The 18,797-nt window shown below is 32.1% G+C and overlaps 4 protein-coding genes across 7 annotated transcripts in view; 1 reads left to right on the top strand and 3 right to left on the bottom strand.

The window, feature by feature from the left end:
- Positions 1-22: 22 nt before the first annotated feature.
- Positions 23-2,852, bottom strand: LOC144853653 (small ribosomal subunit protein bS16m-like). 3 transcript variants are annotated; one of them, XM_078711401.1, is made up of 3 exons: positions 2,698-2,852; positions 1,934-2,206; positions 23-1,069 (listed from the first exon to the last, which is right to left on the bottom strand). In XM_078711401.1, exons 2-3 carry the CDS (start codon positions 2,187-2,189, stop codon positions 945-947), a joined length of 381 nt encoding a protein of 126 aa, XP_078567527.1. In that variant the 5' UTR covers positions 2,190-2,206; positions 2,698-2,852; the 3' UTR covers positions 23-944. The 3 variants fall into 3 exon arrangements, with proteins under 3 accessions (XP_078567527.1, XP_078567528.1, XP_078567529.1); XM_078711402.1 differs by having other exon boundaries at positions 2,694-2,848; XM_078711403.1 differs by lacking the exon at positions 2,698-2,852 and adding an exon at positions 2,374-2,492.
- A 34-nt stretch (positions 2,853-2,886) lies between these two features.
- LOC144853654 (UPF0729 protein C18orf32 homolog) lies at positions 2,887-4,101 on the top strand. 2 transcript variants are annotated; one of them, XM_078711404.1, is made up of 2 exons: positions 2,887-3,171; positions 3,568-4,101. In XM_078711404.1, exons 1-2 carry the CDS (start codon positions 2,971-2,973, stop codon positions 3,631-3,633), a joined length of 267 nt encoding a protein of 88 aa, XP_078567530.1. In that variant the 5' UTR covers positions 2,887-2,970; the 3' UTR covers positions 3,634-4,101. The 2 variants fall into 2 exon arrangements, with proteins under 2 accessions (XP_078567530.1, XP_078567531.1); XM_078711405.1 differs by having other exon boundaries at positions 2,893-3,162.
- Positions 4,102-4,925: 824 nt separating this feature from the next.
- Positions 4,926-18,797, bottom strand: part of LOC144854083 (alkaline ceramidase 2-like) — an 81,639-nt gene continuing 67,767 nt past the window's right edge. Inside the window, exon 6 of the transcript XR_013614500.1 lies at positions 4,926-4,935. The gene's annotated coding sequence lies outside the window, so the exon portion shown is untranslated. The remainder of the gene's footprint in view (positions 4,936-18,797) is intronic.
- On the bottom strand, positions 4,978-14,872 carry LOC144854084 (uncharacterized). The gene is made up of 4 exons (XM_078711968.1): positions 14,806-14,872; positions 8,554-8,623; positions 7,185-7,607; positions 4,978-6,519 (listed from the first exon to the last, which is right to left on the bottom strand). Exons 2-4 carry the CDS (start codon positions 8,606-8,608, stop codon positions 6,329-6,331), a joined length of 669 nt encoding a protein of 222 aa, XP_078568094.1. The 5' UTR covers positions 8,609-8,623; positions 14,806-14,872; the 3' UTR covers positions 4,978-6,328.

Genomic DNA, 18,797 nt, shown 5'->3' with positions numbered 1-18,797 from the left:
TTATTTACACTTATTACTTCTGTTCACTTCCTTTAATATAGATTTGTTTGTTTATATGAGGCATGGCATCACAAAATCAGCGTAGTGTTGGAAATAATATTTTTTAGATTTTTAAATATTCGTAATCTATATTTAATCAGCTTTAAAATGAGGGGTTGTTTATTAAAATTGGTTTAATGAAGAGTTATTATTGAAAACATACGAGTCGTTCTCTAGCTCAGGAAATCTTCAACAATGAAATAGCGCCGCAGATCAACGCGACAAGACTCTGTCAAAACTCGAAAATATATCAATGTGGTACATTTGTTATTGAAAAAAAATATATGGATAAAAATAATGATTAAATTCATAAATATGTGTTGAAACCTTCATTCGAAAAACTACGATGGATGCTGTTTCATCGTAAACAAAAGCATCAGCCAATCATAATCATAATCGTAATTTATCTTTATAGCCAATCAGTCAAGGATTCACATATCCTTGTTAGAAATTTTCCTTTAGGATTATGATAGCTGATATATTTTCGAACAGACAGGTACCAAACATGATGTGTTTCGGGTTAGCGGGTTGTTTACAAAAGCACATAAAAAAATTCCTAATAGATTTCAATGGAAACAACTTAAATAATTGCAAAATACACTTGTGATATTTTTTCATGAACAAGAGTTTGATATGTTAAAGATAAGTGTTTATAGTATCGTTTTTTATTGAAATTTTAAAATTGATAGGTTTTTTTACATTCTGAACTTCAAGCTAGTTGTGACTCTGTGCCGCTTTTGTGATGCCAGGCCTCATATATTTATGCAAATTGCCAAGGATAACCATAATCGAATTCATTCACTATCCTTCTTAAAAGTGGCAATCCTGTTTTTCATCCACAAGAAAAAAAAGAAAGTTTATGTTTTTTCTGATGTTTTAATACATAATATTGTACTTTATTTTCGTCAAGATGCAATTTCTGACTCTGTATTTTCTTCTTGTAAAGCTGCAGCATTAAGTTGTTGTTGTTGTCTTGCTCTTCTTGCCAGCACTGTACTCATTGGATGCAATGGCAGGAAGCCAGAGTAACCTGTAAAAGATGATTCAATTAGAATTAAATATCAATCAGATACTTGAAACCAAAGTAGTAGCTTCAGAAAACTGTGATGAATTTAGTCTATGTTCTAGGCTGCATTTGGTTGTTCAGGTCTATGGAATCTATTTTATTTTATTTCAACTTTATTTATAGAGGGTATTAATGCCAGTTGATATTCAGGGGCCCTTTTGAGTTCCAACAAAATACATAACAATTATATTAACATTATGGTAAAATACATTATTTATAAATATAGGCTATAAAAATACAATTTAGTTTATGAAATATAGACCTAGTGATATTCAAAATATATAATTTAAGTCTAAATTTAAATGTTTCATATTCGGAACAGTCTTTTGAAGTACAATTGTAGTAGCCATATAACTAGAAGCACTTCTAAAGCAATCAAGCTTCACTCTAGTCTTAGTACATGTAGGTTCCCATTAGAAACACTCAGAGTTTGAGAATTATTTACAAAAAAGAGTGGCAATGCCAAATAATTCCAGGCGTGTTATGTAGTGCCTTGAATGCGACACAACCCAGCTGGTATTGCATCCTCTCTGACACACTCATGGTCTTAAGTGAAGTCAATAGAGTATTGGGTGCCCCATAAAAGAGCACCATAGTCCATATGTGGTAGTAGGGTGTTATAGAGTAAAAGTGCAGTGCGTCTAAAATATGAATCTTAACGGAAAGTGCTAATTCTGATGATATAATAACAAAATAATTATTAACCCTTTCACTTCGTTTATACTCAGTAATACATTGAAAGAGTTAAATGCAGTGCCTTCAATCTTTATTAGTCACTAACTGTAGGTCAATACTTACAAAAAAAAAACAAAAAAAACTACAACATACCCAGTAACGTGTAAACCGGTTTAGTAGGTTCAGCTCCTTTTGCTAACCAGTACTTAAGTCTTTCAAAGTTAAAACTAACAAGTTTTTCGTTGTGATTATTTGGCATTGGGTCATACGTTCCAAGCTGCTCGAAAAATGCTTCACTATTTCTAGCTCTTCTGTTCAGAATTGCAACAATATGATAGAATGGTCGGTTGGCACATCCATGCCTGGCTAGTCGTATCATCACTCGTGGATTTCTGTAGATCTTTGGCATTATGCCTCAAGTTCTACCTAAATCAAATAAAACAGGCCATGTGATTAGAAAATGGACTAGAACTACAGTAATTATTAATACTAGCGCCTAGTTTATTGCATTATTTTGTACAACGAACTCGTGGAAAGAACACATTTAATTTATTTTATGGTGAACATAAATGAAATCCAAATCGTTTTCTTACTTTATTTTTATAATGGGAATGGGCCCGAACGACAACACGGTTGGGCCCGAACGTCCACACACGCGTTGGTACCGATCGTCTTAAAAAAGCCTGATCGTCCGAATGAAATCGCCCGCACGAATTTTCTTGGTATAGGCCTATTTAGTAAATATTATTAGTATATAATAATAATAGTAATACAGGCTAGGCACGTAGGCTATCTGCCACTATCCACAGGCCTGGCCTGCTGCCCCGCCTGCTGCCCCGCCTGCTACATGCCGCCTAGGCCTACCAAGCCAGGCTTATTAATATATTTAAGTGATCTCATATTTCAGCTTTACTTACAATTCAATTTTCTGGGAAAAATAAGCGTTTTTACAGGAGTCCTTTTTACACACGTGTACTGTGTTGTGTGTGAAAAAGCAACCCTCGCGACGTATTTGTTGTAGTAGTATCAAAGAATAAATATATATCATTCTTTGGTAGAGAGAGTAGTATCGATTAATTGCGGCCAGCCGAGGTCAAAGTTCACATATACGTACGTCACACCTTCACGTCACGCGAGTAAATTTCACAACAAGAGTTTGTAGTATTTAAAATTCAATATTTACTCAAAAAATGGTGTGTATTTCATGTATAGTAATACCTTTGTTTCTCTGGCTATGGAATCGATTTCTTCAGCCATACGTTGTACCTTACTTACCGGTAAAAATACAGACGTATTTAACTTCTAAAGCTAAGCCCACCAAACCAGACTCGGACAACAAGACAATAGCAAATGGCACAACGGAGACGGCGGCGACGAACAGTGTAATTGGGGTAGGTCGCGCCAAAAGTGACAATTTAGAAATGTTAAGCATACTATCTTATTAATATGATAAAGTTAATATCTTTAATGATACGATATTGATTTTGTAGTGTAGAGAGTGTGTAGAATACTATACAACTTTAATTTGATTAAATAAAAAAAATCGTCATTTATTGTGTCTTTGACTTGTCATTTGACAAACAATAGAAATAGCCAATCGGCAATATTATAAAATCCCATTCAACTACAGACAGTACAACTTTGTTAATAAACGTCTATATATTAATTATTAGATACTAGGCTATTTGATAATACTAGTACTAGGCCTAGTAGCCTACTACACTAGTATAATTAGTAAATTAGTGACTAAATTTTATTTTATTTACACGGTTTTTTTTTACCTGTAGGACTGCAAAGAAAATAAGCCTATATCAAATGGGACAACATTGGAAGCAGACAAAAAGAATGAATAAAACACCACATTTATTACAAATACAAATACTTTGGATACAATTAAATCAAAAGAAACTGGAAGAACAGACAAATGATGCAGTACATACCAAATTAAATTTGTGAATAAGAAAGAAATTCTTTTTTTTGTCTCTATTTACCTTAACTTATTTATCTCGATATTATATATTTTCGATATTATGGGTGTTGGTTGTTATAAATACTGTAACCTTTCTTTGTATGTAAATTTGTGTAATATTTACTTAATTCTAAACTGTATTTCGACTTAATGTTGGTAACAACAGATCTCAATCTTCTCCATTTTAGTAAAATATTATCAAGTAGATTGAGTGACAGAGCATAAGTTATTTTCTAAATTGTCACTTTCGGAGGAAAATATTTTGTTTTTATTTCATTTACAGCATAAATCTTTATTATAATTATATATTATTGTTTTATATCACTTCATTAAAAACCTTTGTTTGACACTGTTTTTGTTTATTTTCTTATTTTGTAACTTTTCCCATTTATCTGTATTAAGGTGTAGGCCTAAATCTATTTAAATATATTTTAGGATCCAAAGGAGAAGAAGCTAAGTGTAAAATGGGAACGAAAATACAGGCGGTTCATCTTAAGCTACAAACCGTGCACATTACAAGTAATAACCTTACCATTTACAACACTTTCCACCCACATTTACTGTATATTGTTTACAAAAAGAACATCAAATACAACTTCGATAGCTTGAAGCTGCGTTTTTTTATATCATGCCCAGTATGAGAAGATTCCACTATGCAACAATAAAATGAGAAATAAAATACAATATTGTTTGGTGGGCGTTCGAGGAATGAAAAGGGCGTTTTTTGCGAGGGAGTGTTTATTCAAAACATTAATTACTTAGGTTGGAATTTAAAGAACTTTAGAAAAATCACAGTTGATTGTAGTTACAAAAATGCAAGAATAAATTTCAAATGCAATTCGGACAACTCAATTTATACTTACTTCTTAACGTATCAGTATGCATAAGTAAAAACATGATTGAGTCCTTAATCGTTCAGATCGTTCCGTCTTTATCTTACATTTCTTTTTTTAAATGAATTCTGTTGGATGTTAAACTGGATCCAGACGCCTTACTAAACCCTTTGTGTCAACAAGAGTCATCTTTTTGGAACGTGAAACACCAAACACTTGCGATTCATTTCACTCCAAACTAATATATGCATCTGATATCCGCTGCAAACGCTATATAATTTAAGGTGTTTGTGCTTGGCTGCTGTGTTCTTGTTTGTTACCTTTCTCCAATATGATTTCCGAAAAAATGAAATCTTGTATAATTAAATATTTTAGTAAGTAATATAATAGCAAACTAAGAATACAATAAAAGTGAATAAGACACAGTATTTATTACAAATAAAAGACACTGGAATTAAGCAGGAAAAAACAAAATATGCACTAACAAGGCGAAATGGCACCACACTCGAAATCGGATGAAGTAATAGATACATCAGGATCAATAAATTTACCAGAATTTACCCTACCTTATAGTTTAAAGTTGATTTTACTCCACATATTTTAAATAACACCTTTGCAGTTATTGTATTTGTTCAAAGTTACCATCCTCAGGGGAACAATGAGGGGTGGTTTTAACCAGGGTGAAATTCTCTCCTGGGTTAAAACCAACTCACAAGATCTCACTCTTCCCTGGTTTTATCAAAGAAGTATTGTTTTAATCATATTATTTTCAATTGCCTCTTGAACTTATGTACATTACCAATGCATTGTGAAGTGAAATGTAACTTGCTGACTAAATTTATTACTAAAAAACATTCATTATATTAAAAAGACTCGCATAATACCCTTTCTAAAAAGACAGTCAAAATGAAAATGTGTAATTTGAATCATGTTTGTGCTTATAATTAATTTTATATAGAGAACAAATAGTGACAATGCGTCGATTTGACAAACGTCCCAAGAATTAAGAATGGTGCTTACATTGCTAATGTTACAGGCCTCTGAATTGAATATACGTTGTAAATCCATTGAAAAAATGGTTTAATTTATTTCCAGGAGAACAAAAATAGGGGAAAACTAATACAAAATAATTGTTAGCTAAGTCTGTCTAAATTGCATTTCCTTCCTTTTGTATAATCAGAGAAGAATTCGCTATAGCTCCGGATTTCTATTATTTATTATAAAATATATACCCTTACAACAACATTGGTAATTAATAACAAATTATTTTCCAACAACGGTGAAGCAGAACTAAGCCCATATTTAAAAAGTGGTGCCATAATATAAGTTTTTTCACCAAAATTGACTTAAAGAACAATCAAGTTTACATAAGAAATTTTTAAGAAGAAGAATTTTTATTATCGGTTGACGATTGTAATTACGGACGGAAATACCCCTTTAAGCTTGGTTCCCACTAGAACGTAACGCAAGGACGTAAACGCAACGCAAGCGTTTTAACCAATGACAAGCGAAGTTATAGACAGTTAGCAATCACAAGCGAATAAGCCATCGCTTGTGATTGGTCAATTCACTTGCGTTGCGTTACGTCCTTGCGTTGCGTCGCTAGTGGGAACCACGCTTTAGAATGTATTTTCGCACATTATTATAACAAGACAATGTTTAACAAAGCCACATGATAAGGTAATATTTATACTTCTTTCTATGAAGAATTTGTCGATAGTGTCGGGAATAAATACATTTGCCCCGTTAATCTATTTTAATTAATTTTAAAAGTGTTGTGGCTTCATTCAATTCGGTTACAAAATGGCAGCCGTCGTGAAGATGAACTCCGATGCAATAACATTGTCGTAAGCATAACTTTGCGCATCTGAAGTAAGCAGCGTCAAGGGGAATTCTAAGTCCATTATTATATCGGAAAAATCCACAGGTTTTCCGTTCTGCAATAAATAGAAGAATTGTTAAACAATTATCTTGCATATTTTGTTTGTTTGTTTTTATTGATTTTCCACACAAAATGAATATGATAATTAAGTAACAATAAACATATATATATATACAAGAAAGATGTGTGGCTGGTGGGCAAACAAGTTCAAAGAACTTTAAGGCTTACCCACCAGAAAAGATACATAAACATAATCAAGTATGACGAGTAAGATATACATAGTAAGAATATAAAATAAGAAGTAAAAATACAAAAGTAAGTAAGTAAAATAAAAAATTAAAAAGTAAATAAATAAAAAAAAAAACAATAGTATAAGTTATTAAATAAATGAATCATAAGTGTTGAAACTTTAGCATTTTCATAAGTAATAATAGTAGTAGTATAGTATTTAAGTACAGTTCAAGTTCAAACGAAAAAAAATAAAATTAATTATTTATTATATTCAGAAACTAAAAGCTTTTTGTAATTGTATTTAAAACTAGAGACTGTACATGTTCTTTTTAACTCTTGTGAGATAACACTCCAGAGCTTAGGTCCAACATTAGGTCCCTTTTATTTATTTTTTATTGACCTATATTTTATTGTGTTTATATTTTGAATGTCATAAAATTAAATTTGATTAGACGGTACAGAATATTCGTCATAGAATCTTGAACTTACTGCGTTCACAAATGTAGCCCGTCGTTTGACTATTTAAGTTTGAAGTGGAACTCAGGTCAAGTAATTGACTAACTGTCGAGTCAATTCTAATTCCGCAATGTGTTGATGGTGGTTCATTTGGCTCCGTCCAGCTCGACACAAACCAAGGAATAGAAGAATCAAATGCTTCCCCTGTTTCCCACTTCCAGTTGGCACCGATGTCCCTGTCCAGGCCTGGTTGACGAGATAACCCGATTGCGTACCGTCCTGGTTCGTGGTGATTCACGTGGTTAAGAACGGCGCTTACCTCATCGGTCGTCGTTGTGAAGCTTGCAAGGTAGCCACAAGATGACTCGCATGTAGCCTTCACATCCAACCAAGTTAGGTTCTGCTGGCCGAGTAAAGTAATAGTGTACTGCGAACAATTATACCAGAATGTACGACCTTTAAATAAAGTAATAGTAATGATAAATTACATACCGGATTAGTTTCATCGATATTTTAAACAGTGCCATGTTCGTTGTTTAGGTATCATTTACATTTTATTTTTATTTCAATTGTTTTGGTTTTTTACAATTTTTTTGTGCGGGAGATGTGTTAGCTACCGGTATTTGCTACTTCTGTAATTAAATTGTGGTCTATAGCAGTAACCCGTGCTCCGCACCGTCTTGTCTACCATAATAATTTGAATGGGATGAAAGCGCAATACTGGATATGGGATATGAATAGAAAGTGACAACGTGCATGAGAGTTGCACGTTGTCACTTTGTCAATCAGTCGGCAGATTAAAACATTTTAATGAAACTTAGACACGTATTAAGGATAAAGTTAGGCCAACAGTGTTTATCCATGTTCATTACATAATTAATAAATTTGGCTCTAGATATATCTTGAATAACGTTAATTGGAACCCATCCTAAATCCCCATACAAGGCCTCTTTAGGTGTACTTCTAATAGCTTTTAAAATGTACCGCGCCATTTGTAATTGAAGTGACTCAATTTTATCAATATCTTTCCTGCTTTGGCTGACCCACACTGAACAAGCATAATTTAGGCTATTGTAGGAAGAGCAATTGTTTTCCATAGAATGTCACCATAGAAAATTCTACTAAAATTATCAAATCGGTCTATAATTGACTTAATATAAGCAATGACTCTATTGCCTTTATTAATGATTTGGTCGATGTGAAAATGACCTTAAATATTTCTTGACATGTAAGTACCAAGATATTTATAGCTTTCAACCTCAGAAATATATTGATCGCCCAATTTCCTCATCTTATTGTTTACGCGCTGTCCAACAATAAGGAACGTCGACTTTATTATTATTATATTATTGTTCTGTCCGATAAATATTTAATAATATTCAGCCGAAAAATGAATACTCACATTTTACCAGTTGTACCAATAGGGAAAGGACGATAAATATAAAGTTCAACTCCATGACGTCATTCCAAAACTTTAAGAGAAAGTAATAATAATATAATAAATATTATTGTTTTAATTTAATTAATTTAATATGATATTTATTTGAATTTTATTTCATCATCACCTACAGTAACCATACTTCACCATTAAAAAGGGCTGACAGACATAATAATACTATAGTCTAGGACAAAAATCTGAAAAGATGCTTAGAAACCAAGTTAGTGGGAGTGGAATGTTAGAGGCAGTCAACATAGCCAGATACCCTAATTAATCCCTTCTGATCACTCTAGTCCACTCAAAATTAAACATATCCCTCGAATAAGCACCTCCCTCTAATAAGTGTCCTAGGACACTTAATTTTTTCCCTCGTTTTGAAATGGCGGCCATTTTTATATAAAATGTGCATAAGGGGAGACGGGGTTCATTAGAGGGAGGTGCTTATTCGAGGGATATGTTTAATTTTTTAGTTTTTAATAATATGGTAACATTTATTATCAAATAAAATCCTATAGTAGATATGAAAAGTGGTAAAAAAGAATAACAAATGATTGGTAAATTATAGATAACAGTGCGATGAACTACTACAAATAGTATAATTGTGTTATTATAAATATAATACAATATTGTGTGTATAAACGTGGATGGGCGTTTATTAGATAGATGGGTTGGGCGGGATTATTATTCAAAGTGATTTTTTGACCTAGACTCCATAGGCAAAATTATATTTGTTATCATGTTTACATTTATGTTTAATACATTCTTATACAAAATACTTAGTGGTTAAAGAGATAATTGAACAAGTTTTCAAATGGCAGCCATTTTGTGTTATGAATATTAGGAATTACTAATAGACAACTCAGGATAGATATTGGAATATCTATATACGCAGCGCATATTTATGTTTAAAAAAATGTTTGCCATTTTTTTGTACTGAAAAAAGCTATACCACCTATATCTGTATTATTACAAATAACTAGAAAATGTAAATTTCAACCATTTATCTAGAAACACTACACACAAATTACTTGATTACCCACGATAAATATTACAAAAACAATTCACAAATTCTTTTTCGTTTTTCGTAGGTGCCATATCTAATTAAGGGCAAAATTCACGTGCCAAAATGGTAACATTTGCTAGTTTTTTTGGGAAAACATCACACGTAATTTTTTTCCAAAAATATTTCTTTTTTTTGATTGATTGATTAACCGAAGTATGAAGAAAATCCTTTTATTTTTTAGTACTTTTTAATGAAATAGGTCCATATTTGTAGTCAACCGCTTTTAAATATGAACATAATGATATTAAAAAAACTCTATATTAGTCCGGTGGCAGGAGGGGGGATATCACCACCCGAAAGGGGACAAATTGCCATCCAACTTTTCTAGACCAGAATTTTCCGCAGATTACGAATATGGAAGGTAATCGATCAGGATAGGAAGCGTTTTCGAGATATAAGGGGTCAAAGTTCAAAATTGACCAATATAAAAACATGCTATATCTCTGGAAATTCTGGACGTAGTGAGATAATTTTGATGTCAAATTGTTCACAATGTATATTTTTATATTAGCTCTAACAGAAATTTCTTTGTAAAATTGACCGGAAACCCCATTGTTAGCAATGTTGACCTTTGACCTCTTTTTGCTATATCTAAGTAACGGCAGGTCGGAGAGAATTAAAAATAGGAGCAAATTGTTCCCAAGATATACATTTATATTCAGTGTAACAGATGATATTGCTTGAAAATGACCGAAAGTGTGGTTATTAATTTTTGACATAATTGAATAAGGTTATAAAAACATAAATTAATAAATATTTGTCGTAAGGAGCCAATGTTGGTATCAAATTGTTCACAATATATATGTTTATACTTGCCATAATGCAACATTTTTTTCAAAAAGTTACTGAAACACCTATTTTTCTGTAATTTTAACCTTTGACCTGTTTTTCTCATCTAAATAACGACATGGCATAGAGATTTCTAACGGCAAATTGTTTATAATAGATATTTTTATTCAATCTAATAGATTATACTGTTTGAAAAATACAAGTGTGATTATTGCTTTGAATTCCTGTACATAAGAGCCTATCAGGGCGGATTTAATTCAAAGAGGTGTGGAAGGGGAATAATACTATTACTATACAGTACAATGTCTTTCAGAAATATTTGAGCAATTTCAATCAGGTATCCATGTATCTCCAATAAATGGAATGTACGGCTCATAGAGAATTCAGAAGTTACCCTTGGTTCATTTTGGCAAATCCATATGGGTTCCTTTTAAAAGGATTGAGGGTGCACAGACAGGCTTTTCCCATGGCTTAATATTGGAACCTACAGTTTTAGTTACCCGATATATTTCTAACACAGTAACTTATGTAGCCAAATGCATTGATCTGATACAGGGGCCAAATGTAGAACTGAAATTACAGTAGAGAACCACAGAAGGGTCTAAATAGATGACCTGCTGTTGTTTAATTTTAGGCAAAATCCAAATCGGTTCCTTAAGGATCGAGAGTGCACAGGCAGCTTTATTCCATGTGCCTGTCTATATAAACCCACATTGTCACTCCTTATCCATTATGAGGCTTAATGTCCATGGATGACCGGCCCTTGGGTTAATTTGGGCAAATCCATAAGTGTTCCTTAAGGATCGAAAATGCAAGGCAGCTTTATTCCATGGGCCCTGCCTGTCCATTATGAACCCACAGTGTCACCCATTATATTTCCATTATGGGGCTTAATGTCCATCCATGGAGAACGACCGGCCCTTGGGGTAATTTGGGCAAATCCATAAAATGTTCCTTATGGATGATCGAGGGTGTACAGGGATATTTATTATATCTTTATGAACCCACATTTTCACCCCACATACATTATTTCCAATATAGTGTCTCTTGTAGCCCCACATAGAGAACCCCGAAAGGTCCATGAAGGATCGGCCCTTGGGTTCATTTGGGCAAATCCATAAATGTTATTTAAAGATTGAGGGTGCACATTTAGTTTTATTCCATAGTTCATCTTTACCCCATATTAATTTCTAATACAGGGCCTTATGTAGCACACCACATAGAGATCCCAAAAGGGTCCTTAGAGGGTTCATTCATAAATGTTGTTTAAAGATTGAGGGTGCACATTTAGTTTTATTCCATAGTTCATCTTTACCCCATATTAATTTCTAATACAGGGCCTTATGTAGCACACCACATAGAGATCCCAAAAGGGTCCTTAGAGGGTTCATTCGGGCAAATCCATATGGGTTATTTTAGAATCCTTTGTGTACAGGAAACTCTTTCCTGTATGGGCCAAACTATCTGTGGCTATATAAAAATTGTGGTCTGTCTGTGTAGTGAGTTGTGGATTGAGTTTGGCCACCTGGATCTGCCTATGTCCTATTCTCTGGTTCTGATGAATAGTAGTTTATTTTCCAAAAACGAATATTGTAGCCCTAATAAATGCAACTGTATAGTGGCAAATCATTGAAGGTCAGCGCAACATTTTAATATCATAACATTTTAATCGTCATAATATTAATTTTATTATTTATTTTACAGTATTTATAATGCGCACTAGAAAAAATATAAAAATACCATAACTTCACTGATCAAATAACGTGATTACATTTATGAACATCGATCTCATAGTTTGAATAACTTTGCATTATTTAGTATATCATTTGTTCAAATGTTGACCTTTGACCTATGTCAACTTGTGTAATGATAAATGTGCTCTTTTGATTGTGTATGATTGATAGATGTCTTAACAGAATGATAAAACATAACATTTTGTCTTAAATGTTAGTTTTTATTTGGTTTTAAATGCAAATTGTGTGATTGGTCAATATTGACATTTGACCTTCAATTGCAAAGTATTTGTTTTATAAGGCGACTGAATAACACCATACAATACCTATAACCATACAAATGTATTAAAAGACCAAATTGAACTTTAATAAATTGGTTATAATACATATGTATATAATAAATTGTTATAATTGGTCAATTTTGAACTTTGACCCCTTATCTCTTCCTATTCGCTTCCTATCCTGATCGAAGTCTGATTTGATTAAATACAGTATTATAATTATATTAATCAAAATTATAATGAAATAACATAACTTTACTAATCAAATAATTTGATTACTTGTAAAACCATCAATATCATAGTTTGGACAACTTTGCATTTATTTGTTAACTAATACGCGTATTAAAATGTTGACCTTTGACCTTATGTCAACTAATGAAATTGACCTTATGTCAACTGATGAAATGATGTATTCGCTCTTTTACATTGCGTATGATTGATTAACAGGATGAGAAAACATCCAATTTTTATTAAATATTAGTTTTTATTTGGTTTTATAGGTACGTTCTATGATTGGTCAATATTGACATTTGACCCTTAATCAAAAAGGATTTTTTTTCATAAGGTGATTGAATAGACACTTATAATCATAAAAATGTAATAAAAGACCAAAGTGTGCTTCAATAAATTTGTTATAATACATATACATAATACATTGTTATAATTGGTCAATTTTGAACTTTGACCCCTTATATCTCGAAAACGCTTCCTATCCTGATCGATTACCTTCCATATTCGTAATCTACGGAAAATTCTAGTCTAGAAAAGTTGGATGGCAATTTGTCCCCTTTCGGGTGGTGATTCCCCCCTCCTGCCACCGGACTATATCAGGTAGTAAGCAATATTAAATAAATTTAATAATAAGCGAGTTCTTTATTCTGATATTCAATAACATAAGTTATAAAAATTGTACTTAATTACTCTAATCAAAATTAAATTATCGATTTTCTCGTAAACTCATAAAACACATTTTTGTTGATTTTGGACATCAATAAGAAACTAATAAAAAACACTTAATATAAGCAGAATTCTATATACAACAATTAGTTCGTGTATTTAATTAAAAATATAATTAGGCTAAAAGGAATATATTTTCTACATTTTTTAACAGAAAAATATTGCAGAGAAACCTTATTATAAAAAAAGATTTAGGACAAAATATAGAAAAGAATAATGTTTTTGTTTACGAAAACAACTGATAAAGGACGTGCCTGTGGTGGTGGAAAAAAAATGGTAACATTTGCTAGTTTGTTTTTGGGAAAACATCACACACAATTTTTTTCCAAAACTATTTTTTTTTTTTGATTGATTAACCGAAGTATGAAGAAAATCCTTTTATTTTTTAGTACTTTTTAATGAAATAGGTCCATATTTGTAGTCAACCGCTCTCTTAAATATGAACATAATGATATTAAAAAAACTCTATTCAATATCAGGTAGTAAGCAATATTAAATAAATTTAATAATAAGCGAGTTCTTTATTCTGATATTCAATAACATAAGTTATAAAAATTGTACTTAGTTACTCTAATCAAAATTAAATTATCGATTTTCTCGTAAACTCATAAAAACACATTTTTGTTGATGCTGGACATCAATAAGAAACTAATAAAAAGATACACTTAATATAAGCACGATTCTATATACAACAATTAGTTCGTGTATTTAATTAAAAATATGATTAGGCTAAAAGGAATATATTTTCTACATTTTTTAACAGAAAAATATTGTAGAGAAACCTTATTATAAAAAAGATTTAGGACAAAATATAGAAAAGAATAATGTTTTTGTTTACGAAAACAACTGATAAAGGACGTGCCTGTGGTGGAGAGTCCGTGTACAACCTCTGCGCTGGGTATATTGTGTCTTGCAAACAAAATACACAATTCTTCTCTTTCGTCCGGCTTTCAATAATTAAAGTTCACGAATACAATTAATCATCCATTATTAATCAACTAACTGCTTTCATTATTATTATTGAATTAATTCGCCGATTTCATCTAACCGAATATCGAAGGCGCTCGGAATTTGACCGCGGAGAGAACCACATTGGACGGCTCACTTTAAGGATTATTTTCCGGTCGTACATAAACTTGATAGGTTCGGCTTCGCTAGACATACAATAAAACCTGAAATAGCCTATCCATAAATATGTCACGAACACCTTATGAATTGAATTTCCCGTTTTGCCCCACGTCACATATGCCTACCGGTACCTCTGATGACATACAAGTTTCTTGGCTTAATAAAACCACGTAGGCTATAGTTTATTTGCACTAGTCGTCTGAGTATAGCTGAGTGAATCTTTCAAAATCTACGAATGTTGCCTTAATTAGTAGAATGCACTTACCGCACTAACAGGATTTTGTTGTCTGTAATCCTAACTTACTTCATCGTGAAAATCTATTAGGTCTACTGATCGTATTAAGATCGATCATGATTTCCTCCGATGATTTTGCGTCTAAAGTTTTATGACGTCATTATAGAACTTCGGCGCTCACCGTATCGTGAGTAGAGTCAAATATATATATATAGTAGAGAGGCCAAATACACACACATACATACTCTATAGTTTGGGGGCATTTTTTGTTAATAGCAGGCAACCATGTTGAATGTATGCTTTGTGGGGTGACAAAAACGATATGGGTGGATGCCATCTTCAGTTTTGTTGTCAAAAGGTCAAACAAGGTAGAACTATAGGATTTTTATTTAATTCACAGAAAATCATCTACATCAACAGATCTAACCAAAAAGTAATAATATATATAATTCTGTATTATATAACATCTGTTAAGTACACACAGTTTTATAATAGACTTTTCCCAGTTAGTGGTTATTTGTCTTTTTTATGTTGTCCACCAGTCAGCGTTTCGATTTTTGTCGGAAAAATAGGTCAAATATTATACGTATGAAATGCCATATGTGCCAAAATATTGGTCTTTTACTATAATATTATTAATATTACCTATAATAAGGTAATATTAAGAACGAAAACAGAGGCCCCCTATATGACCTAATGTTGAGACGTTTTTGCTTTGAAAACAGAGGGCCCCCTATAATGTAATTATTTAAACATTTTTGTTGTCCAATCTTTCAATGATGCAAGTTTGTGTTTCAAGAAATATCGATAGAGAAACCTGGGTATTGCGTTTTTAAACCCAAACAAACTATTGGTTGGAAGGAGTGGTAAATGGGTTCCTTCTTGAGGCCTTCGCATCTATACTTTGTGTATGTCCATATTTCACCACGACCTTTCGCCACATTTTCAAAAATGTCAGAGTCAGAAATGATTGCTTTACCATCCGATATTGTTGGGTCTTTAAGTACGGTAACCGCTCGGATTGACTAGCATACGATAAATATATACAATATATAATATATACAACAACAAAAACAAAATTACTAAAATTAAAACAATCACGAAATGGTGAGTATCATTATCATTTATGATAGTTTTCATTTTGTGCAGTTAAACAGTTTATTATAAATAGTTTTAATATCAATGCATTTTTAAGCTTCTTTTATTATTATTTTTTTTTTTCAAATTGTATTCCTGTTTATCAACCAATAGCTAAAATACTCTGTACAACAGCATGATAAAATAACTTTACAGTTTTGTTATCCACTTTCATTGCAATAAGACACGCTAGTCTTGGGTAATGGTGGTAATATGAGCAGTTTGCTGTTATTTTGCCTTTATCTACAGATAGTATTGGAACAATCGAGTAAAGATATGTGCAGCCTGTTGCTGAACCCATCTGTTTCCGTTTATTTGTTATCTTTACCTTAGAAAATAATCACTTAACATTACATTCATCTATCATAATTCTATCTTCATCGTTAATCCCAATTCTTTTATTTGTAGCCATACATGAAAGCCGTTTTTATTTAAATATGTTTTTTAATTCATTAAAGACCCTTAAAAAAACATTTTTGATGGCACGATTGAGTAACCCCAAAAGGTGATGTACACTGTTGGAGTCATAGTGGTATCATTAAATGACCGACTACGTTCCAGCTGGTTGAAGTTTTCATAGCAACATCAACATGGCGTCGTTTCTTGTGGGTTTATCATATTGCATATACGAGGGAGAGTAAAATGCATTATGCACTTTATAATCATTATAAGATGTTAGCATTGGGATACTTTGTCTCAAGACAGTTACTTCTTTTATAATTTCGTCCTTCAGTTGTGGCGTTTTGGATGTATATTTAACATTAATGTTGCTAAAATCCCTGGGAATATAATGGAGCCGCAAACCTACAACGATAAGTAATTCGGTATCTGGAGTACAAAATCTTTGTTTAACTGTCCAGTTACCATACATAAATATTTCACCGCATACAGTAGGTACTTAGTTTAGTTTTAACTTTTTTTACATTTGTGTTGTTTATGGTGATCGGATCAATTCTATGTTTCCCTCTGCGAAAGTAAAACATAATTTGTTCTGTCTTTTTAATGTTAATATTACGATAATTGTTTTGCACCAGTTATTTCATCGCACTAGCTATTTCATCGCACTAGCTATTTCATTTCTACCCTCGTCATTTAATTAGACCCTATGAAAACACTTGACCATGTCATCTGCATTTTCACTGTATTAACATTTCGAGCTAACACTAACAGTCACTTGTATACAATGAAAACAGTTCAGGGGGAGAACACATTCATGTGGGTTACATGCTTTAACAAATTGAGAACGATCCTCCAGAAAGTTTAGTATCCATGATATGATTTTATTATTTACCTTTAATTATTTCTTTCTTATCAATTGCGGCTGAATTGTCTTGAATGTACTGGAAAAGTCAATAATAATTGCACTTACATTATTAATAATGATTCATTTTGGATTTCTTTCAAGATGTTCTATTATACCTACGTTATGCAGGTAGTATGTCCCATCATCTTCTACACCCTCCTCTTTCTATACGCAAATGGTTCCACTTATATATATTTTTAATTCAATAACGTATTTAACAATTTTAATTTTAAAAATGTTCGAAGCAATTCATAGTCGTATAGTAATCAAAGACGATAGTCATTGCAACAAGACACTTTGCTAATCTTAAGTAATGGAGTAATATGAGCAGTTTTCCAGATTTCACATTTATCAGCAGAAAATTGGAACAATAGTTAAGAGATGCAAGTTGCTGCCACGTGTTTTCAACAGCTTGTTGCTGACCCAATCTGGTCCCATTCCCTCATTTATCTTTACCTTGGAAAATAATCTCCTAACATTACATTCATTTATCATAAAAAAGTAATCTTACTTTTAATTTCTATATTAGCTCAGACCTGAAATCAAGTCCAACAAATCTGCAGTAGATTTTATTTTGTGGGAGTAACCAATTTGTAATTTATATATATTATACATTATACTTCCTTAATGAACAATATAATATTTCAACAAGAAACACGTTGCAAATATTCTAAAACAACTGTATAAAGGTTATAAAAAAGTAGTATTTTTTTATAATTAAAGTAGTATTCCATGTTTTTGTTTAAAATGGTTTATCTTGAAATTGTGTTCAAATAGACATTTTAAAGAGATGATACCAATCTATATCGCCACTTAGTAATATGCCTACAACTCGATGCCTGGGCTTCTATGTTCAAATTATTATTTTATAATATATTTTTTATATTTTCGTCCGATCCTTCTAAATAAGGGTTTAAAACATGGCTAATAATTAAATGTGTGTACGAATCAACCTTTAGCATGTATAACATTACCGCTGTGGGTGTTGATATCGTATTTCGTAACCGTAACAAAGAAAATAAGCTCAAACTTTTTGAATTTTCCGATTTGTTTTACCAAACATTATGCTTCATTATTTCATTGGTCAAGATCACCTCTCTAGTCACGATGTGGCAATTAAAAGCGTGATAGAAATTTAGCTTGTTTGATTGGTCACGGTCGCATTTTGTATTGGTTCTGACGGATGACAAAAACATTACTCAACAGTACAAAAGTATCTGTTGTTTAACTTTGTATTTATTTAGAAGAAAAGTTGTCCAAAAGAATAAGACCATGGTAAGTTTTTAATATTTGTTTTTGAGTTTACTAAACGATTTAATATTTACTACCAGGTAATGTACAATAGAGGTAGGCCTATTGATGGTGTTTATAGCGCGCCCCGGCCCAATCTAAGATAGCCAAATATATTAGTTAACTAACTAAAGCTTGGTTCCCTTTATAATATACGTAAGCACATTGCAAGTTATTTGAAAAATCACAAGCAGCAATATGCTTTTCTATATACTGTCGCGCCTTGTCAATGATCAACTCGCTTACATAATTGTACGTACGTCTTTGTATTGCGTCTTAAATGGAAACCAGG

This window comes from Antedon bifida, chromosome 10 (assembly GCF_963402885.1).
Source record: "Antedon bifida chromosome 10, ecAntBifi1.1, whole genome shotgun sequence".
NCBI classification, from domain to species: Eukaryota; Metazoa; Echinodermata; class Crinoidea; order Comatulida; family Antedonidae; genus Antedon; species Antedon bifida.
This window is presented reverse-complemented; position numbering and strand designations above follow the sequence as displayed.